Below are 24,308 nucleotides of genomic sequence, written 5' to 3' on the forward strand. Positions count from 1 at the left end.
GATATTATATTTCACTGTGGTTCCAGAGAGTGAATTTCTAATTCTGTCATTCTGTCTACACTGATTAGCTGTGAATGATACAATTTTTCACGAGAATGAATCATTTTTACCCCAAAGAGTGGAGTGATACAGAGACTTTGAAATTCTGAAAAGATATATATAATAAATTTGTGTTTGTAGTTTTAAAATAACTGTATATTATATATAAATTGAGAAGAAAAGTTGGCCTTTTATAATCTAAATCTCTAAAATGTGGCTATTTTCAAATTTTAACAGTCATCTTTTTCATTGACATTCAATTTACACCTACTGCATCCTTTCATCCTTTTACAAGGGCAAAAAGAAGATGGGTGTAGAAGTGTAGACAGTCATTTTCTATAATAAACTATGAGTTCAAAAAACACTGAAGTAATGAAGTACCAGTTACTTGGATAACAGAATAGATGGTACATGTTAAAATTGATGTGTCAGCAAACCCATGGAGTGAGATTTCTATTAAAAGCCATGAATCCTCATGCCTCTATCTTTGTAAGCATTGTCCTCCATCTGGAGATGGACAATTAAAGCTATTAGTTCATGGTTTTGGCTGTTACAATAAGTTAATTCTCTTTGGAGGCTAAGTCATTGCAGATACATTTTTGCCAGAAACTTGTTTTCATCTTTAGAGTTTAAGTAAAATAAAATATCAGGTATAAGACCTGTTAATTACTGGGCACCGTGCACATTTTATGATGGGTTTCTTTAAAAATGCAGCTGGTCAATTTGCATTTCAGTAATTTGGCACACCTGCTCAGAATTTATAGCATAATTTGAATTAAAAGAATTAAACAGCCTTGTGATGGGTTCACAAATCTTATGTTTAATTAAATATAGTCTTTCCTTCTAAAAATGTAGACTTGCAGCAATTTTTAACATTACGAATTGATTGTTTTCTTGATAACGAAATAAATTGATTTTAAGAAATATTTTTAATACATTTAGTGTTGACTCGGTTTTATGTATATCTGAGATATATATACTTGAAATACTCATTAAAGAAGAAGGAAAAAACTGGTATTCTGTAGGAATATTGAAAAAACAAAGTCTAATAAAAGATTATTATTTTATGTGTTTGAACAATTTTTTATAGGCAGAGGCTCTAGAATTATTTTAAATGATAAAAATTTTAAAAGTGCAACTCATAAAAATTAGGAGATAAACTTCTACATGCATGATTATTTAAGAGACAGAAAATATTTCATTTCATATTATACTGTTTTAAATTTATAATTTTACTTTGAATTACAAATTTAATGCTTTCAGTTAATCTTTTAATAGCGATTAGAAGTAACATGTTTATTCAACAAGTATTTGAGTTTCTACAGTAAACAGGCCCTGTTCTAGATACCAGTGATACAAAGGTGGATAAGGAGGACAGAGGCCTCTCTCCTCATGGAGCTACATTCTAGTGGAGGAGATAAATAGTAACAAAAGAAAATTGGCAAATAATGTCAGATGGTGGTAAGGGATATGAAGAAAAAGTAGGATAAAAATGTACAAAATGATTGGAGCTACCTCTTAAATTAGGATGGCCAGGGAAGGACCAGAGATAAATAGGTTTCAATTCATCAAGACCTATTTAGCCAGAGGTCTTGATAAATTGAGGAAGTAAATTTCTAAAAGCTTTGTGGGAGGAGCATTCCAGGCAGAGCAAACGCCTTGTGCAGGTAGGAGTGTACTTGGCTTATTTGGAGAACAATAGGACCCCCAGTGGAGTACTTGAGATAAATGGGGCTGGAGAAGTAGCTAGGGACCACACCCTGTGAGGTCTTGTTGGCTATGGCAAGGAGTTTAGATTTTCTACAAAGTATGATAGGGAGCTACTGGAAGATTGGAGCAGGAGAGAGATATGGTATGATTTATATTTTAAAATAATTCCTTTGGCAGCTATGTGAAAAAATTGACTACAGGGGAGCAGAAGAAAGCAGGGAGAATGGTTAGGAGGTAAATCAGTAGTCCAGAGTTGAGAAGATGGTGGCTTGGACTAGTAACAGCAGTGTTAAGTGGTGGGAGACTTGAGATACTAGGATTTTCGGATGGATTGGTTGCCAGATGGGATGGAAAAGGAGAAAATGGAGAAGACTGAGGAGAAGTAGGTTTGGGACAGGGGCTAAGTTTGGGATGTTAAATAGACATCCAAATAGAGATGAACTAGAGATGTAAGTTTGAGGACCATCAATATACTGGGCATTGGAGCTAGAAGAAAAATTCAGATTATCTATGATCTGTATGTGCCAGAGTAGTGAGAACTGGCCACTGCAGCATTTAGAAAAAAGAAGTTGCAGCCAGGTGCAGTGGCTCACACCTGTAATCCCAGCACTCTGGGAGGCTGCGGTGAGTGGATCAGCTTAGGTCAGGAGTTCGAGACCAGCTTGGCCAATATGGTGAAACCTTGTCTCTACTAAAAATACAAAAAATTAGCTGGGCGTGGTGGCGGGTGCCTGTAATTCCAGCTACTTGGGAGGCTGAGGCAGGAGAATCGCTTGAACCCGGGAGGCAGAGGTTGCAGTGAGCCGAGATAGCACCATTGCACTCCAGGCTGGGCAACAAGAGCATAACTTTGTCTCAAAAAAAAAAAAAAAAAAAAAAAAAAAAAAAAAGAAGTTCCATCAGAGGAGAAGGAAAATCAGTGAGATAAGAGAGAGAGGGAGAAGTAGGAGGGTCTGGAAGCCAAGTGAAGAAAGATTGTCTTAATGTGATACTAACTTACTGGCAAGCCTCGGGGCAGCTTGCCTCTATCTTGGAAGCAGTTTATTTATTTCCTTTTTTACAAACGCTAACGTCTTGAATGAACAGTAAAAACTCATTGAAATGATACTACTTTTCCCCACAGTTGAGCACTTTACTGTGTATTTCTGTATACAAATTTCTATTTGGTTGCCGATCATTAGTATATTCTTGCCTTGCCACAGAAGTGCTAGTAAGGAATAATTTCAGTTCTTTCCCTGTAAGTAAAATTTAAAGATGGGAAACAATAATTTTGAAGTGTCATGCATACTCTTTAGTTATTCTTATAACTCTTCCATCAGTATATCTATTAAGATATTCTTTTAAGTATTTTAAACAAGGTAAGATTTCAGATTATCAATGAAACGGGAAAAGTTCCCTTCTCCCCTCGCAGGGTGTGCGATGGGGATGTGGCTTGCTTCTTTTGTGCCTGCTGCTCAAACCTCTAGGGGGAACATGCAGATGGGCAGGCTGTGGGGCTCCGATCCCATCCCACCGCAGCATAAAGGGGTGAATGTTGACAGCTGAAGCCCCAGTGGGCGTGTGTTATCGTGTGCTCTTTCAGTTTAGCCGTCTGTAGGTGGCTTGTGTTTGTCAGCTCAATTAGACCCCCCTGCCTTATCACAAGGACAGAGGGCTTCTTGCCTTGGTGTACCAGAAGAATCGGATCACATGTGGGCTTGGAGAATGAGTGCAAGGTTTTAGTGAGCGGAAGTAGCTCTCAGCGAGGTGGATGGGGAGGCCAGAAGGGGGATGGAGTGGGAAGGTGGTGGTTTTCCCCTGGAGTTGGGCCACCCAGCGGCTGGGCTGTCCTCCAACTACCCTGGCCAAACTCTCCTTTCTTCTGCGGGTCGACTTGCCAGTGTCTGCTGGTGTGTTCTTGTGCTGGCGTGCTCCTCTCAAGGTCCTCTTGATGTCCAGCTGCTGTGTGTTCTTCTGCCGATGTCTTCCTCTTGACTCCCAGCTGCTTGTTTGTGTGCCTGCTAGAGACTCGGGGTTTATATATGCACAGGATGGGGGCGTGGCGGGCCAGGGTGGTCTTAGGAAATGCAACATGTGGGCACAACAACAGAAATGCCTGTCCTCACCTAGGTCCATGGGCACAGCCCCGAGGGTGGAGCCCTCTCCAGGGGCCCGTCTTTCCCCTCCCAGCACTTCCCTGCCCCTCTCCCATGTCATCAAGACTAGAGACTATAATCATGTTGCATTTTAATGGCTGAGATGTAGAAGCCGTGGAAAGGGCAGCCCTTAGATTAGGTTACATTACATTGCCTGTTTAATACTGCATAGATCAGGTGATGTTTCAGTTGAGTTGACTGTGGGAAATTAAATTTAATGAGTATATACTTGAACCTTCTGTTCCATGCAGATGAGCTTAGTTGTCAAGGTCAGGAAAACAGCAGCTGCTCATAGATCCCCTGTGAGTGATGGCTGTTTCACTAGATTAGAGGTAAGCCAGACTCCTGCCACAGCCAAGAGTAAGCATTGTCTTCAAAACTACTGATTAATGCAGAAGCCAATTTAGTTTACTGAACTTTAGTTAGTGTTATATTTTTAATTTTATAATTGTAAATTTTATCTTGTTTTCTAATATGTTGACAACCTTATTTCAATCTCAAAGGTAAGGTTAATTCTCCTTTTTTTCATTAATTCTCCTTTTTTTCATTGTATTTTCCTTCTGCTACCCTCTTTGGTGATAATAACAACATTTAGTGAGCATTTACTTCAGCCTGTAATTGTGCTATACATTTACATGCATTTTAGCTTCATAACAACCCCGTGAAGAACAAACTGTTTATCTCTGTCTTACTCAGAAAACTGAGGCTAGGATAGGTTTAGTAACATGACGAAGATAACATGCTAATAAATAGTACAACAATGGCTAATAGATAGCTATTAGCTATCTCTGTTTTCTTAATACTGAACCTAAATAATTTCTGTTGTGTTTTGGCTTATCAAAATGTAATTCTCTTCCATAATTTTTTTCTTTCTCTAAGCTTTTGATTTTTCTTTCTTTTGCTGCATGTGTTTAAGATAAGGTTTCTGATACAATGTTAAAATCTACCCTGCATTCTCCATTTGTGCCCACTTTATGTGGCATCACAGTCTTCATTTGGAAGTGGAAGTTACCCTTAAAGTAAAAAAGGCATGTAGAAATTTTGGAAGGCTTTGTGGCCTGACTTTATCTTTTTTACTGAAAAGCTTCGGAGTATACTTGTTTCTTCCAAGCTTACTGAAGTTATTGCAGTAAACTATTATCCTGAAACAAGCTGCTATTATGATGTTCAAATTCTTTGTCAAGATCCACATTTAACTTAATGTTATTAAACCCTGAAGCCACAACCTCAGATGGTGCTTCTGTGTTCCAAGTGGTCATGTTTTAATTTTCAGGTAATGAAAATTTCTCTTGACACGTCATAGAATCAGTGTTAAAAGTTAGAAGACATTTTTGGAGCACTGAGATGAGACCTAGAGTTTTCAGATGTCTTTTAGCCTCCCAGAAGTTACTTTTTTTTTTTTTTTTTTTTGAGATGAATTTCTTATGGTGTTGGATCTACAAGGATTTAGTAGTGTGTCATCATCCCAGGAGGACTTTGACTGTTCTGGATCTTGTTGTTGTTGATTTTACTGAATATATCATTACATGACAGAATATTATTCCAGACAGCAAACTGAACTTGTGTCTGAGTTGGATGCTGCAACCTTATTGTTAATATTCCACATAGGTTGTCATTTGTAGAAATATTGACAAACATAAATGAAAGTAATCTTGAGGTGATATGATTTATTGGTCTTTATTTTAATAAACCTTAATTGATGGCCTTGTGAATTGGTACAGTGGTCACTGAAACAACTTAGCAGTTCATATCAAGAGACATAAAGTTATTATACCCTTTAATCTGGCAATTTTGGGAACAACTCTCTTGTTATTCCTTTTAGCCAGAACCAGAAAGATGCAGAAAAACCTCAGAGACCAGCCATGACTTTGATACTTTTTCTTGGTACTCACTGATTTTCATGGGTACATTTATTTGTAAAGATAATTTATGTTTTGTGAAATAAGGTGCAATTTCTAAAAGACTTAAGCTAAAGCCTCCTGAATCTGGAAATGTTTTATATATTGTATAATTAAATGTGTTTTATGAAATATTTTTCTACTTATTTACTTCTTTATTTATTGTCATAGCCAGTGATGACTAAGGACATACAAAAGAGCAAGTTAAAAAATCACTTTAAGTGACACCTGACATGTAATAGAAATCTTGCCTCTTTATTCTGATAAAAATAAAATCTAAGTAAAAAACTTTAAGATGTGATGAGATACTATTTAATTTCTTCATTCCATTTTAAAAAACCATACAAATAAAATAAACATCCTTAATACCATAACTGTCTTTAGATAAAATTTTTGGCTGGTCATAAGGATCTATAGCTAGGTAAGAAGTAATGTATGAAACTGTTCATAATAATTATCTTAAACCAAAGGCATATACTAGTTTTTTAACTATTTAGGAATAACAGTACTTTTTCCCCTGGCAATTTAGAATTGGAAGTATACTGTAGGATACCCTTGTTCCCCTCCAGGGTGAAATCCTGAGCAATGTGAGAGATGAAAATGCGCTTAGAAGTACTTGTTACAATCCTCAGTTGACCTATTTTTGGGTCACTCGCATTTATGTTATTGGCGACACAACTTTTTTTTCCAATGTACGATGACAAATTTTTGTAGTAAATGTTTCTTTTTGTGACATTGACTTTTACTACTCCAGAGTACTGTGTTTCCTTTTAAATACAATTGAGATGTTTTGGAATCCACTTGGTCTGAAATGAAATAAAACACATAATTCTTTGAGAAGACTCATCATTTGTTACTAAATTGTGTTGAATGTGGATTTAATTTATAAAATGGGTGAAAGTAAATTTCCCATGTTATTAAAAGTAAAGCTTCAGTGTTTTGAATTGCAAGTTACCACAGAGATGTATGATTTGAGCAGCTTAGTTTGAATAGATATTTGATTTTGTCCACATTGTTCTACAGTGGGAAAGGCAGCTGTGATGGAAAATGTTAAAATGATGCCTCTGTCATTTTTCCATGTTGGCCAAGAGGATACTTAAGCTTTCATTCTCTTTACTCATTCTTGGTGCCCATGCAAATATTATTTATTTGTAACATTTAAAGGGCAAGGATCTGTTCTTTACTCCTAGTCTCATTCAGCATTTTTTTGCATACCTACTCTTTTTTTGATATTATCATTCTCTGTTTGTGGTTGTGATTGTGATTATTTGAATAAGTTATTTCCTTCTGCTACTAGACTGTAAGCTCTGTGAGAATAAAGGTTGCACATGTTTTTATTCATCCATGTGTCTTGGGCGGTAATCACAGTCTCTGGAACAAAGAAGGTGCTTGGTAAATATTTGTTGAGGTACTAAGGGTTTTATTTATCTTTGTCTTTACATGCTCATAGCATAGCATTTGATGTGTACTTAGTGTTCAGTAAAGATTTGCTAAAACAAATTGGAAAAAATATTTTTCACATACATATATTCCCTTTACAGTACTTACAGATTTTATAAATGTACAAACATTATATATGATCTTAAGCATTTCATATTACTTATTCTTTTTAAACTGATAACTGATGTAATCATACCTATAGTTTGTTGAGTCCTTCACTATGTACCCAGCACCATGCTAAGCCTAATAATACTTGCCCTAATCTAACTTTAGAACCATTAAGTTAGGCTTTTATATACCCATTTTACAGAAAAAAAGGTGACTGAGACTAAGAAAGTTAAATAATCTAAAGTTACAAAGTTAGTAAATGGGGAAGTTGGTATTTAACTTTGCAAAACCCTAGTTTGCATGACTCTAAATCCTATCCTTTCAGCCTTCTTACAATCTAAGTGATGCAAGTTGTATGTCAGTTACTAGAAAGTGTTAGGTAATAAAAATGGGTAGAAATGAAATTTCTGTAAGTCAGAGAAAATGGTAAATGTGAATCAATAATTGCAATGATTTTAATAATGTGATTATTGCTTTTTTTGGAGGACTTAAGTGTAACTTTTGTTCTGTTTATGCTTCTTGTAGGTTTGAGTGGCCGCTTCTTTGTCACCACTCTCCCAGCATTTTTTCAGTAAGTTTAAATAATCTTCTAATCTTGCAAAGATTAGAAATCAATAGATGTGTACCGGGAATTCTAAGTTGTCTTCCATGACCGCCACTCATTCAGCTTAACATGTGAGGGAAACAAGGCTGGTGTGCTCTGAGTGAGAGCTGTGACAAGAGAAGCTTTCCTGGACTGCTGCAGAGACGGAGGTCCTAATGTCAGGGGTAGATGGGCAGGAGAAGTCAGAGATTTCTCTGGTGATATCAGAGGTGGGGTAATTCTTAATATCTAAGTAGGAATGCATTAAGCCAACAAGGTAGGGAAAGCCTTTCCAGTTAAAGGAGATAGCATAAAAAAGCCCAAGAGAGAATGAGCTACCTTTTGAGAACTTCAAAATAGTTCTTTATGGCTGGGCCACAGGTATAGCTGGATCATGCCGAGTGATGAGGCCAGAGAGACTCAGGTACAGGCAGGGGAAAGACAAAGTAGTGGATTCCGGAGATACGTAGACGGTAGGATCAGTGGGACTTGGTGATTGATTAGCCATGGGAAGGAAGAGTCTATGACTACCAACAGGCCATGTGTAACTAACTAGTAAAAGCTATTGCCTGCCTTCAAGATTAGGAGCCATTAAACTAAGAGGAGGTTTGGAAGATAGAGACAAAAATCCAAAAGATAAGTGTGACTTGCCCTTGCCAGTTCCAAATGGAGAAGTCTAGGTACAATTTGATGTCAGGATCCAGAGTTCAGAAGAAAGATCTAGACTGGAGATACATATTGAGAATTCCTCAGCATTGAGGTAAATAACAATTGAAATGTATCTAGAGAGAACACGTATGGTGGGGAAGGGAAGCAGGTCAAGGATGGAACCTGGGATTGGCCAACATTAGGACATCTGCAAAGGAAGACAGTGAGTGAAGGAAATGGAGAAGGAATGCTCCGAGCAGTAGGAAGAAGTCCAGCGAGCTCCTGTCGTAAAAGCCAAGCCAGAGGAAGAAGGAAGTGGTTGGTGTTCAGCAGTGAATGAACAATGCCAGTAACAGGTGAAGGAGACAGAAATGGATACGGCACTTAGGGGTCCTTGGAGACCCCCAATATGAGTGGTTTCAAGGGAGTCCAGGGAGCAGAACCCCCAGTTGCACCAAGTAATGAACGAGACATAAAGAGGAGAGAACAGCAAGGCTGGACTCTTCCCTGGGGGCCCTGATTGCAGCAAGTAGGTGAGAGGGAGGCCAGGTTGAAGGGGGGTATGAGGTTTTTTGTTGATGTTTGAGGAGAGGGCCTTGAATGACATGAATTTGAAAATGTGGATACAATGTTTTAAACTTGATAACAATGGCTGTTTTGCTATTGTAAGAGAAAAATTAAAGTAATTGGTAGCAAAAATAATAAAAAGTAACTTGGCATATTAAACACTGCCAAGAACTCTGCTTTTAGTCACACATTGTACGGTGATAACATAGACTGTTAACGCTTTTAGGTTTGGATTTCTCACTTGTAATAAAGCTTATTAACACTTTCTGATTTATGTCTACGTATAGTTTTCAATTGAGTCAATTTAAAATTGAAGTGGCGTTCAGATGTATCACCGATAGCTATTTTAATTTTTATTATCTGTAACATCTGTTATTTTAATGCATTTGCTTTCTACTTGTTTTCATAATTTATAGTGCAAAGGATGGGATATTCCGCCGTTATCGTGGCCCAGGAATCTTCGAAGACCTGCAGAATTATATCTTAGAGAAGAAATGGCAATCAGTTGAGCCTCTGACTGGCTGGAAATCCCCGGCATCTCTAACGTAACTTAATTTTTTAAAGACAAGGTGTTATTAATAAAACAGGAGGTTTTAAGTTAATAGCCTGTGGGTCTCGAAAAAGCCTATGTTTTTCTTCACATTTACTTCTGATTACCCAGATTACTGATGGCCATGCTTAGCCCATGCAGTGTTTCTGATTTTGTGACCCACATATGTTTCGGCTGGTTTTTAGTATACTGGGAATTAAGTAGCCAGATTTGAGTGGGTTACAGAACGCCTCTTTTCCAGCTTTTGCACTAAGCCACAATGACTGTTTTTCTCTTTACAAAATATGGTATTGAACGTGATTTACCATTCTTTCTTCCTTTTAAGTTATTGATGAGACAGAGGAGTAACTCTTTATTGAATTATAGTTTATGAAGGAATTGCTGTTATATATTATGTGGAAAACAAAACCTGTAGAGTCTTTGGCTGCCTAGCAGAATACCACAGGGGACAGCTGTGGCCTTGATGGCAAACTGTGTAATACTTGGTGAGGTAGATTAGGCCAAACCATAACAACTTTTTCCACGGTTGGTTTTAATTTTGAGTGGATTGTCATATATATAGATAATTTTGTATTAGTATATACAAATGTAAGAAATTTCCCTACTGAAAAAGGAGCAAATCAAGCAATATTTCAGGAGTAAATCATCTAGTGGCATCTATATTAAGGAAACACATAGCTTACTCTAAAAATAACTCCTCTTGCATTTCATTCTACAACCATTTGAACACTGATTTAGCCAGATACTTTTCTAGGTGCTAGGTATTCAACACTGAACAAGACAGACATTCACCTCAGGTACAGAGAGTCATAGTCGGGACAAGGGTGGATAAAAAACACAACAACATATTTTACAAAGACGGGGGATAGCTGTGGGGTTATGGACCTGCTCTTCTAGATGGAGGGAGTAGGAGACGGTTCTCTGAAGGGAGGCCTCCAGGTGAGATCTGAAGGATGGAAGGAACTAGCTTAGGCAAAGAGCAGAGGGTAGATTATTCCCAGGAATGGGTATGGCATATGCATAAGCCCCAGTTTGGAAAGGAGCTTGGTGTACTTAAGGAGCAGAATGGTGACCAAGGTCAAGCATAGTGAAAGGGAATGTAGTATGAGCTGAGTAAGAGGGGCAGGCTGAAGCCAGATCATGCAGGGCCTGTGGCCACAGGAAAGAAGTTGGAAGTTATCAGCACACACAAGGAGAAGGTGACCCTTAGGAGAGGAGATTGGAGAGGGCAAGAATGGATGAAGTGAGTCGAGCCTTAAAGTGGTAGCTTGTGTCAGGTGGCGGCAGTGGGGATGTGGCGATGGAGAGGCTGAGTGGATTTAAAATATGTTTTGAAGGTAGGCTTGGCCAAGGTGAAGGAGAAGAAGTCTTCATTAATAAAAACTTAGAAGTTTCTGGTTTGAGTACATGATGGATCCTGGTACTTGTTATTGCCTTGGGCAAGAGAAAATTAAGGATTCTGTGTAAAACTTGTTGGGTTTGAGATGCAGACTTTGTAGAACTGTCACGTTGGATGCTGTATTAGTCCATTCTTGCACTGCTATAAAGGAATACTTGAGACTGGGTAATTTATAAAGAAAAGATGTTTAATTGGCTCTTGGTTCTACAGGCTGTACAGGAAGGATGATGCTGGCATCTGCTTGGCTTCTGGGGAGGCTTCAGGAAACTTATAATCATGGTGGAATGCAAAAGGGAAGCACGTAACATCACATGGCCAGAGTAGGAGCAAGAGAGGAGGATGGAGGCACCACAGAGCTGAGAGCTCACTCACTATCAAGAGAACAGCACCAAGAGGATGGTGCTAAACTATTCATGAGAATCCGCCCCCATGATCCAATCTCTTTCCACCAGACCCCACCTCCAGCATTAGGGATTACAATTTGTTAGGAATAACCCTTACAATTTTAAGGAAATTGAACACTTGAACAAAGGATATTTAGCAAAGCAATTTTATTTTTGCACAGAGGGGTGCCTTTTTGGCCAGTCGCCATGAGAGCACACTTGAACAAAGGGGTACGAGAGCCTTTATTTTTGATGCAAGTCTTGCCCCTGTATCCTTTTTTTATTGTCCGGGGTCAGGTGTATAATCTAAACTAATTTTAGTTGGCTAAACATTTGAATTTTTTTAGATAAGGTGGGCACGTGAAAGAAAGAGGAAAGGGGAAAGGTGTCTGTAGTGAGTCAGATAGTTTTTTTTTTTTTTTTTTTTTTTTTTAATAAGGAAAGTAATGTGAGCTGGTACTGATAACGCCTGGTACTGTGGTGTGCCTGGGCATTTAACAAAGGCAGAAAGGAAAAAGGAAAAAAAGAGAGGGGGTGGTTAACTCTGAATTAAAAGATTGATTAGGCTATTTGAAGAGAAACCTTATCATATCTCACAAATTGAACATACGATTTGGGTGGGAATACAGATTCAAAGCATATCAGATGCATGGAACTGGGTCCCCATGAAGAATTCAGGAACACAAAAAACCTACAGACAATGTTGAGGTGAGAAGAACACCTAGAAAGATGGAAAAAGAGAAGAATACTTGGGGATGAGTCATGGGCCACCCCCAAATTAGGAACCTGTGTTGAGAAGTCAGCCAGAGGAAACTGAAAATGAGTACCAGAGAGGCAACATGAAAACCAAGGTCTGCCATTTTCCAGAAGCCAAATGAGAGTGTTCAAGAAGAAGGGCGTCGTCTCTTGTATCCCATGTTACTAAGAGGCAAAGGGAGATCAAGTCTGAGACATGGACATTGAATGAAGCATGGTGAGGTCATCATGGCCTTGACAATCAGTGTTCTGTAGTGGTGAGGGTGGAAGCCAGATTTGAATGGATTAAAGGCACAGTAAAGAAGAAACAGCATGTGTAGAGTAATCTGGAGAAATTTGTCTGTGAAGCTGGAGGATCATGTGAGGTCCAGGGATACTCTTTTTAAAAGGTAAAAGAGAGTAGAGCATGTTTATATGCCAGTGAGACTGTTCTAGGAGAGAGAGAAGTTGCTCGTGCAGGAAGGGAGGATGAGAGAAAGAACCAAGTCCTAATAAGACAAAATGGATAGGATCCAAGGCACCAAGTGGAGGAATTGGACTGTGATAGGAGAGTTAGACTTTCCCTGTCACAACAAGAGAAGGTGGATGCAGGTGGACGCCAGGCTCAGATTTGGTAACGGGAAGATGAGAGAGATCACATGGTGGCTTCTGATTTCATAGTGACATGAGGAGTGCTTGTTAGCTGAGAGTACATGGGGATGGGAAGATGTGTAAGTTTTGAAGAGAAGGAAAAGGAAATGAGCTGTTATCTTAGTTAGAGCTTAGAAAATGCTGGACAGTATTAAGTGTCCACTTAGGTTTGAGACTATGAAGCAGAAAGAACTGTCATCTGGTTATGTGATGTTTTTTCCCCAGAGACATTCAGCTGCTCAGGGTTGAGATTTTTGCCAGGTAGGAACAATGAAAGGAGAAAGGACCAAGGAGTTGGAATAGATTTGCAGCAGAGTGATGCAAATGATAGCCACTTAATCTAAGCTCTGTAAGAACAGATATGAATCTGGGAGAGGGGGCAATATTTAGCAAGAAGTAGAGGGAAAAGGACCAGTCCTCCCGACCTGATTTTCATTTTTTTAAATAGTATATATGATCACTGTTTCTTCTATTTTTTTTTAAGGATGTCTGGAATGGCTGGTCTTTTTAGCATCTCTGGCAAAATATGGGTAAGTAATCTTAAATAAAACATTTATATTTGCAGAGAGGTTGTTAAGAATAAAAATACAGCTTTTAAGCAATAGGAAAACAAACACTTATAAGTACATTTATAATTTCACTTTTTTTCTTAAGCCATGCAACTACTCTCATGTGGGGTTTCCAGTGGTAATGTCTTCATGTAGAAGGGCATAATCTAACAGGAACCTGTAACTACTGTGTCAAAGTCTTATTTTTTTAAATCAGTGATGGAGTCTTTCATCCAAGCAAAAGGGCTTATGTGATTTTACTTTATATTATGTATTTCTTTGTAGGCATATCTCCCTACAAAGGAAAGATTGTCTAAGCCTGAAAGTAGTTCTGTATGTCAGGGGTTAACAAACTCTAGCCTGTGGATGGGCTACCTGTTTTTGTAAATAAAATTTTATTGGAACACAGCTACATTTATTCATTACCTATTGTCTATGACTGCTTCCATGCTACAATGGTACAGCTGAATAGTTGTGACAGACACAGAGAATTAGACACAGAGAATTGTGGCTCACAAGCCTGTAATGTTTACAATCTGGCCTTTAAGTAGTAGACCCCTGCTATATGTGATCGCATAATTTCTCTGAGTCATTTCAGTGGGTTAAAATTGTTATTCAGGTTTAATTTTTGTACCATTATATAATGTTGAGTATGTCCCATAACCTGTTATTTCCCTTCTCTGTAGGGGAGGACTAAATCCAACCAGATTGAACAGAATTGCTCTGGAGTTAAATATAGCTCAAAATATTTCAAAAAGTCTTAGAAGCGAGTCTCCCTATATATGTCTTTTCTATGCTGTGATTGTAGGTTATGGTGTCATGTTTGGAACATAATATTCAAAGAGTTTGTGAAGACTCTCTTTCTCATACACATTCATATATGTTGAAAGACATTTAAGAAAAACCTTTTGTATTCTACTTTCTCAGTTCCATTTATATTCTGCCTTGTGAGATAGAATACCTACCACAAGGCTTTTTGGTTGTTTTTTTTTTACAACAGAGGCTAATTGAAGACTTGGTTTCAGTCTTTCAGGTTAAAATTTAACTTTTTTGGCATTTGTCTATCACAGTAAACAATAACTAATATTTCCCCCCTCTCCAGATAGTTTGAGTTTCATGTGGTTTCCTTCTGCTGCTTTCTTAACATTGGTGAGAACTTTAATCAAGGGCTAAGAATTATGAATTGCAAACTGGGAATTGAAAAGAGATTCTGCCTTTTGCAGTATGTCGATATTAAAGATTGACAAAGTCATGTAGCCTGCCGGCTGTTTGAGCCGTGTAGCATTATACTGTCTAATTCAACAGAAAAATTGTAATAGATGGTTGTCAGGCAGTATTGACTGTGAAATTTTAGCACCAAATCTGTGATAAGTGCAATAGAATTTGTTCTGCAGGTTAAGAAGGGCTTAGATGGAAGCTGATTATGGCCTTCATTGACTGTAAAAGAAAAGTTTTACTTTCAAAGACGATAGCAGGGAAGATACATAATGGCTCAGACCTCATATAGCTTGTAATTTGGAGCTTAGATAAACAAGTTTAAATAAGGAGTTACAGTTTTTCATTATGTCATGCAGATGATTACAATGTGTAACATTTAGAGTGTGTCAAGGCCAGGAGTGGGTGTTTTATCTTTGTACACACAGTGCCCAGCTATGGGCAACACAGAGGTATTCTGTGTGGATGCATTAAACTGGAGAGAAAGAGCCGTTTGGAGAATAGGATGTGATCCATTTCTGAATAACGAATGAATATGTTTTTCTTAATGATTGAGAAGTAGAATATATGTGTTATATAAATGTATATTTATAATTTCTTTCCAGATATTTCCAAAAGGAACCAAAAATGATCATTTTATAAGATAAACTAGGCAGGGCACAGTGGCTCACACCTGTAATCCCAGCACTTTGGGAGGCCGAGGTGGGCGGATCACGAGGTCAGGAGATCGAGACCATCCTGGCTAACACGGTGAAACCCCGTCTCTACTAAAAATACAAAAAATTAGCCGGGCGAGGTGGCGGGCGCCTGTAGTCCCAGCTATGCGGGAAGTTGAGGCAGGAGAATGGCGTGAACCCCGGGGGGGCAGAGCCTGCAGTGAGCCGAGATCGCGCCACTGCACTCTAGCTTGGGTGAAAGAGCAAGACTCCTTCTCAAAAAAAAAAAAAAAAAAAAAAAAAGATAAACTAAAATTTGGCACACAAGTAATTACATTTTATAATTGTAAAATGTAAAATGTACAATTATATAAATGTATAATTGTAAAATAGTTTTATCTAGTATTAATACCATATTTTTTCTTTTTTATAAGCATTTGCATGGAATAATTTTTCTATTTTCAACCTTTTTATTATGTTTTAAGTAAATCTTATAAAAAGTATATAGCAGGAAATAATTCTTTTAACTGATGAATTTAATCCGTTTATATTGGGATCACTAAAACATTTGTCCTGATTGTAGGGTGTGTGTTTGTAGGGGAATGGAAGAGAGTTGCACATAAAAGAACGCAAGTGATACAGTGTTATTTGGATCTCCGTGTGTGTGTGTGTATGTGTGGACATTACCTTAATAATTTGTGAAATCTGATACTGCCCTCCATATCAGCATGTAGCCTCCCCAAGCCTCTTGCCAACTTTTGTGGTTTATTCTTAGAAATAAGTCCCATCCTTTCATCAAATCTCTAGGTAGGTCTCTTGCCACCTGTATTTCTAGAATTTGGCTCTTGTCCTCCTATTTATAAGGTATATAATCTCTGACCTGAAGAGACCTAGTCCTTGGCTACCCATCAGGTCTCTGGTTCCCACTTCCACCTTTAGTTATGGTCTTGCCTTCCTGTCTTTATAGAGCCACTTACTCAGCCAATCCTTCCAGCTGACTGCCCTGCCTGCTCAGTTAGCTCATTCAGCTGACTCTTCCTTTAGTCACAGTTCATCAAATCAATGTTGAATGTATAATTGTGGCAAACTTAATTGTTTTTTAACTCATGTCTAGATCATATGAAACTACAATGCAAATATATTAATAATGAACAGAAGAAACAGCTGTACATGGTGAGACAGAAATAGACTAGGGATGGGAGGTGGAACCAAAAAACTGTAAAGTCTCAGAGAAAGAAGATTTAAAAAGTGGAAGAAAGAAAGACGTAGAATGGCTAATGCCAGTGAGACAAGATTGTTTATGCCTATCCATAGTCTCTTTATCCTACTGAAATATCTGGATACATGTACAGATAGAAATCAGTCTTTCCTCAGCAACAGTCTTCCCTGGATGGGTAGCTGGTTAGATGTTAAGCATATCTACAGGGAAGGTAACAAAACAGTATAATGGATGTTTATATGGCATTTTTGTGTGTATATAGGAAAATGCTTAGAAAGAGATCAACAGTAGTTTTCTCTGATATGGGTGATTTTTAAAAACCTTTTTTCTATAACTTCTGTTTTTTTCTGTAATGAAAAAATGAAAACAATATATTTAGATCACAGCCTATTGAACTAGTAATTATCTAGAAGATGTCTAGAAGATCAGAGATATATCTAGAAGATCAGAGTCTACTGAATTAGTGATTCCTTAAGGGGCTTGAGTTTCTTTCTGCCTTAGAAGTGAAGCCAACTTGCTAGGTCGCACATTCTGGAGATAAAATCTGGTCCTCAAGATTCTAGGATCCCCTGGTGATGAGACATTCACATGGCCGAATTCCTATCAACTCAGGAGTTGGTTTGGTTTGCATTTGGACTTCTTAAGTTTATACCAACCTCCCCTATGTTCTTGCTTGAGTGAACCCTTGAGGTGAGAAAGTCCCTTGAATAGTCTTATGAGGCAGTTCCTGTCAGCTTCCTGCTGTTACCCTGAATCCCAGGGATCCTCGATATGTCATTCATACCACAATATGGACAAGAGTAGATGATCTCCAGTGTTCTTTCCATCACTAAATTTAAATTTTCTTTCCAATTCAGTCACGATGGCGCTCACCTGTATATTTTTAATTTTTATATAAACTCACAGAAGTAATTACCTCATTAGCTGTTAATATCTATCCTCACAGATAGTCTCAACATTTTACCCATCTCACAGATGGAGTCACTGAGGCCTAGGAGATGGGACAGTTAGAGGAGTTTCTCAGAGAGTTGACATCTTCAAAGGACAAAATTGATTTTGATTTTATATTATAGTAGCAATATCCAATTTCTTTAAAATTGTATGCAACTTAAAGTGACTAAATGAAAAATGTTAATACTCTAATGGATGGTACAAGGTGAGGTGAATATCATAAAAGCAATGTGCAGAAGATTGAACTTCAGGAAGCATCACTGCCAAGTCTGGTGGCATAGTTAGGATTAGAAGTCCTTGGGTTTTGTGTGTGACACGTGTGAAGAGAGACTGTCCAGTATTCTGTCTTCCCTCTTTTCACAGTTGGCTACAGTGCTAGAGTGGCACTATCCTTCTCTTCCAGAAACACATCATTGTTTCACACCTTGTGTGTAGGCCCCTGAATCCTATTTTGTTTTCCTGCCATAGACTTGTTCCTAGAACCCTTTGAGTGCCTAGTGCAGAATCTGGTACCCAGTTAATATGTTTGATAATTGCTTTTTGTTAGTTATGTGTATTAATCATTATTGTCTTCATTATTTTACTTTTCCCTTCTCTTTATAGCCAACATGGAATACTTTAACTTTTGTTATTTTTTTTAGCCAATGCTGATAGCAGGCTTAAAATAGGGTTCCGTGGCAGTCGCTCAACATATAGGTTGAGCATCCCCAAATCCAAAAATCCAAAATCCAAAATGTTCCATAATCTGAAACTGTTTGAGCACCAACATGACACTTAAAGGAAGTGCTCACTGGAGCATTTTGAATTTCCGATTTTTGGGTTTGTGATGCTCACCTGGTAAGTGTAATGCAAAAATCCGAAAAAATCAGAAATCTGAAGCATGTCTGGTCCCAAGCATTTGGAATAAGGGATACTCAACCTGTATATGCTTTTGCAAACTAAGTTTAGCATTTAAATGTATTTCAAGCGTTTTTTATTGGATTTGGTGAATCTCTGCTGCTCACTGATAATATAGGATGTAACTTCCCTTTCCTAAATGTTACTGTTGTTTTGAGAGGATGTAGGCATATGGCAGATTTTAGCTAAAATAAGATGTGCTGCATCCTTGGGAGGACAATCCGTGTGATAGATGCTACCTTCCCTTTTTATTAGAATGACGTCACAGAAGACTTAAGGCTTTATTTAAAATATCTGATGATGAGAATTAAAAGCCAGGATTTAGACTAGAGAAGAACAAAGTGTATTTTAAAACTTGAAAACATTCCTCTGTGATTTACATAGCATGTCTCTTCTCAATGTTTTTTTCATATAAAAATGTTTTGAATGTTTTGTAGAATGTTATAGTGAGACAGTGGTGCACATCTGTAAGGTACCTTTCATAGATCCTACAAGAGGCTGCAAGGTTATGTTTTGTTACAAGTGCTGAGAGCTAAAGCATGAAAGAGGTGAACCCTTGGCCATCACTGGAGAGTCTTTTCTAGCTGTTTCCTTGCAGGGAAGATATTTTGGGGATTCTGATCTGTGTCTGAAAGAGATAAATGGCTTGTTCCAGAACTCCTCAGAGAGTATATCCTATGACACAGGTGCACTCTAAATCCAAAGGCTCTCTGTCCTTCAGGGCCAGTCTAGGTTTGAATGAGACTGTGCAACGCTGGGCTGGACGAGTGGGTGTGACTAAGCAGTATTTAATCCAACCTGCAATAGTTTAGACTTCCAGAGGGAGTGCTTGCCTTTCTAGGGAGGGAAGGCTCTACCTCAGATGCATGGAGGCCTTGGCTTGGCTGTCTTCCTTAAGTCTGTCTGACCACTGATTAGAATGCTCTTCTCATTTATTCTGTTGTAATGATGTTTTAATTTCATCTTCTCACTCAAATATGTAGGTAGCCAAAAGTTAGCTCTAACTTAATCATGTATTATGATAGTATAAGATATCACACCCATCAGATGACATTTTAGTGCATTTTCAGTGAACAGACTAAGATACTTTTTTTTTTTTTTTTTTTTGAGACAGAGTCTCGCTGTGTTGCCCAGGCTGGAGTGCAGTGGCGCGATCTCAGCTCACTGCAACCTCCGCCTCCCGAGTTCAAGCAATTCTCCTGCCCCAGCCTCCCAAATAGCTGGGACTACAGGCGCCCGCCACCACACCCCACTAATTTTTGTATTTTTGTTAGAGATGGGGTTTCACCATATTGGCCAGGCTGGTCTCGAACTCCTGACCTCGTGATTCACCTGCCTCGGCCTCCAAAAGTGCTGGGATTACAGGCGTGAGCCACTGCACCCAGCCCGAGTAAGATACTTTCTTAACTCATCTAGTACAATAGTATAAGGTATCATGCCCATCAGGTTACATTTTTGTGCATTTTCAGTGAACAGCATGGGATATTTCCTTGGGGTAAGCACGTATAATATTGAACAAGGATCAGTTTTCCACAAGTGAAAACTGTCATTTTTCCTGGTAATTAAAGAAACAGAAACACAATGATCTAAAACTGAATTGGATTTTATTGAATAAGCTATTTCTTTGGAAACATATAAAGCAAAGCTTCCAGGACATGATACCACGAATCCTAACACTCGTAAGGGACTTTAAAGCCATTGTGGACTCAGACAAAGCAAACAGATAAGTATTTATATCTGGAGTTGTGAAGGCACAACCTGATTAATGAATAGTTACTAATAATGACGTAAAAGACCAGAAGATGGCAGAGTTTCTCCAAGAAACTCAAATCCCTTTCAAGAGGAAATTGATACAAGAAAATTGAAGTGCAGCTTATTAAAATAAGAGAATGTTTTGAAAGTACTGTTTGAGTCAGAATGCAGTGCTTCAAAAGCAAATGATTTAATGAAATTAAAAAATAATTTAGAAAGTTTCTTGAGAGTTGCATTAATCATTTATTTTGCGGAAAGGGCATGAGATACTGTATAGAAGGACTTAAAACTGCACATTATTTTTCCTAACCATATGAGTAAGATAAATCAGCAGATACTTATAAAGCAAGTTCTAGAATACATTCATGGATTGGCACAGAGGCAGATTGACTTTGACCATCTTCTAATTCTTTGGCACATTTCAGGGTTTAATCTTGACGATACTGAGTCCTCCGAGAAAAGCATAATACACAGTATTTTCTAAAGTAGGAAACTATACAGTAAATTTTAAAACTTCCTTCGAAAAGAGTTTGAATGAAATGATGTTTTGATATCTCAAATACGCCTTTTGCTTGCTGAGTTGTAAAATGCTACGCTACTTTTTTTTTTTTTTTTTCCTTGAGATGGAGTCTTGCTCTGTCGCCCAGGCTGGAGTGCAGTGGCGCAATCTCAGCCCACTCCCTCCGCCTCCCGGGTTCAAGCAATTCTCCTGCCTCAGTCCCCTGAGTAGCTAGGATTACAGGCGCTTGCCACTACGCCCAGCTAATTTTTGTATTTTTAGTAGAGACAGGGTTTCACCATGTTAGTCAGGCTGGTCTCGAACTCCTGACCTCGTGATCCACCCACCTCGGCCTCCCAAAGTGCTGGGATTACAGGCATGAGTCACCGTGTCCAGCCAAGTTACTGTTAATAAACAGTTGTCCTGGCTAAACACACACTGATGACCAGTGCCATCAACAGAGGACAGATGCCAGCTTTACAATTTGAGAGTGTGTTTGCCTTTCCTATGAATAAATAGCTCAGGCATTTGATGCATCTTTTCCTTATTTAACAAATACTGATTGAACACTTTGATTCTGCGTGTCAGTGTTTAAAATACTGGCTGCGTCTTTAGCTGTATCTCTAATGCTGAATAAGAAATTGTAGAGAGATACTTCAGATTTTGCTAAATCAGTTTATAAGCTTTTTTCTTTATCATTCCAAATTAAGCCAGAATAAAATGTTATTTAATTGCATTGACATAAACTAAGAACCAATGGGAGTGATTTAGATTTTGAGAAATAGGAAATTAAAATAGAAACTTGGACTCATTTTCATCAGCCTTACTGGTTCTAGGGAAGTCATTGTCATTACCTCACTTGCTGATATTTGGAGCCATGTCATCCTGTGTCCAGTAGTTGCTTAAATTTTAATGGCCATTTTTGAAGCTGTCAGGGTCTTAAACAAATGACTAAGTCATTGTGAGGAAGCATGGCTCCTGCAACTCTACATCTAAGTAGGTTTTAACTTTGAAATAGCAAGTTCATATCTGTTAATTTCTTTATGATTTAGCATGTAAATACTTTCTAGCTGTGATTATGTCCCTTCACTCATTTTTAGAGTGTTTGTCATCAAATAGAGTCTTAGGGAACACTAAGCATGAAGTGATGGGATATACACTCTATTCAAAGACTGCTGGAATCTCATTTGCTCATAATTAACCAGAAAAACTGTTTCTTTTGTCTACTGTTACATTTTATGTTTTCCGGTAATTTACTAAACTTTGAAAGGATAAATAGGTGTAGAGCAATGAGAGTCTAATTAGAAAAAAGAGGTATGGAGACATTTTAAATGGTTGACATTCTGTAAGTCATAATTTAGTTTTACTAAAAAGTCAGAGGCCCAAAAAGTTTACTTTTTTAATGAATGCCCTATTATAAGTAACCATTGAGATATATATACTTATTAGGGGAGGAGGGCCAAAAGCATCCATCATGATGGAAGAAAGGACTATCAAAACGATTCTACCAGAATTCTATCCAGATTATGAACTCTAAGCAAGTCTAACTTTTTTTTTAGTAATGACCTTAATTACTACTCTCAGTTTCCCAATATTATAAAATTGACTTGTTCTTTAAGAATCATTTAGATATATAAACCTTTGTGGGAACCTGTGTATATAGAAACAGCAGCTAGAGAGGGAGATTGAAATATTTTTGGTTCTCTTAAAAATTAATATTTTATTTTTTTTCTTCTGATTCCAGCATCTTCACAACTATTTCACAGTGACCCTTGGAATTCCTGCTTGGTGTTCTTACGTCTTTTTCGTCATAGCCACCTTGGTTTTTGGCCTTTTTATGGGTCTGGTAAGAGATAATACCAAACCTTTTTCTATCTTTAAGGCAAAATGGATTTCGTGTACAACTAAATGGCAGCCAAGAAAGAAAAAGCACATAAAAAAATAGTATTTTGTGTAATCTAAAAATAGCATTTGCTTATTTGAGACTGCTTTCAATGGTAATGTGAAATATAATAGAAAATTTATTAAATTCTTATCCCCTAATCTTATCCCTTAAGTATTTTGAAGATGTGTGCTGCCTAGACTATAGACAGTGATAAAGAAAAAAAAAAAAAAAAAGAGACCGTACTTGAATTGATAGTTTCTAAGACAACTGAGTCAGCTGTGATTTCACACATTACCTACTTAATTAAAACACTGTAGTGATAAGGCCAATGTTTTGAATTCATTCCTTGGGTAGATGCAAGATTTTTGTTGTTGTTGTTCTTATCCTCCAGTTAAACTAATCCTGACTAGCTGCTTATGCATACACTCTGGTTTTCCTGAGACAGATAATGTAGTTAAAACAACACAATTATTCTTTGGGCATGAAAATCAGTATGCAGTATATATCTGTGTATTTTCTCCCCTGGTATTTCAGGCAAGAGTTGAATAATAAATTTATTTATCTAACTATATAGGCAACTATAAATGTTCAGCACGTTGTACTTTGTTATTTTTTTATTTCTCTTAACCTAGTCTTGATGAGTTTGATTGCATTTTAAACCCTAACTACACCAAAAAGTTTTTAAAAACCTTTATATTGTATACTAATCACATAGTTCCTAAACACTATAATGGGAATAATTGACGATTACTAAAAATTTATGTCCAAGAACAGACTTTAAGATAAGATTATCTTAAAGTCTCTCCTTATATTTTATAATGAATTTTGGCTCTTTAGCAAGTTCTTCTTAAGAATGTTAACAATTGACTTATAGTAAGTCATAACCCCAAGAGGCCAAGGAGGCTGGATTTGACTTTTCCATGAACATGCTTAATACATATCATGGCTTATCTTTGAAACTTGGCTCCTGATGTTAACTTCAGGGATAGGAATGGGACTTACTTAGATATCTGTATATGTCCTTCATTAGGTCCTGGGTATGTTCTGTTCTGTTGCATTAATCTTTTTGCTAATTAACATGTCCCCATTGCTCTCATCTAAAGGGATTCAACACCGGATATAAATAGAATGTGATTGTCTGTGCTTCTCCCATCTGTTGTCTGGTGCTAGATTTTATAGGAATATATTTTGGGGCTACCATAGTGTGAGGTTCTTGTAGGGGAACAGTATGAGGTCTTAGGTGAGTCAGTGATGGAGTTCTAGGGAATGTAGGTTGTGTGTGAACCTGTTGGAAGACTAGTGAAAATGCTTAGAATTTTAGAATATTATTTTTGATGTTGACTTTAAGTCCATGAAATTGAGTCAGGCCTGCCTGCCTACGCCTTAGATTCCTTTGGAAACCTAGATTCAGATAACCAGTGCAGACAGGTTATTGGAGGCTTGGCCTGAAGAAAGGAGAGAGTGATTCTAGCCTGTTCAAGTGATTAAGTGAGATAGACTACCCTTCCTTAATAAGAAAGTAACTTTATTTAATAAAATATTATTAACTTTATTAACAAAATAATAATTTGAAAGCATATGAATCATAAATTTAAAAAGATTCATACATTTATTGTTGATGAGTTTCCAAAAAATAACAAAACACATATCTGTGTTCAAAGTGCCTGTTTTAGGCTGGGCACAGTGGCTCAGGCCTGTAATCCTGGCACTCTGGGAGGCCAAGGCAGGTGGATCATTTGAGCCCAGGAGTTTGAGACTAGCCTCGGCAACATGGTAAAACCCTGTCTCTACAAAAAATACAAAAATTAGCCTGGCATGGTGGCACACACCTGTAGTCCCA

The 24,308-nt window shown here is 37.7% G+C and overlaps 1 protein-coding gene across 1 annotated transcript in view; it reads left to right on the forward strand.

Annotated features, from left to right (window-relative positions):
- Positions 1-24,308, forward strand: part of TMX4 (thioredoxin related transmembrane protein 4) — a 42,766-nt gene that overhangs the window by 10,323 nt on the left and 8,135 nt on the right. Inside the window, exons 3-6 of the mRNA XM_055265511.2 lie at positions 7,856-7,901; positions 9,545-9,673; positions 13,331-13,376; positions 22,328-22,429. Coding sequence (XP_055121486.1) covers positions 7,856-7,901; positions 9,545-9,673; positions 13,331-13,376; positions 22,328-22,429 — 323 coding nt within the window. The remainder of the gene's footprint in view (positions 1-7,855; positions 7,902-9,544; positions 9,674-13,330; positions 13,377-22,327; positions 22,430-24,308) is intronic.

Source organism: Symphalangus syndactylus, chromosome 24, assembly GCF_028878055.3.
Source record: "Symphalangus syndactylus isolate Jambi chromosome 24, NHGRI_mSymSyn1-v2.1_pri, whole genome shotgun sequence".
Lineage (NCBI taxonomy): Eukaryota > Metazoa > Chordata > Mammalia > Primates > Hylobatidae > Symphalangus > Symphalangus syndactylus.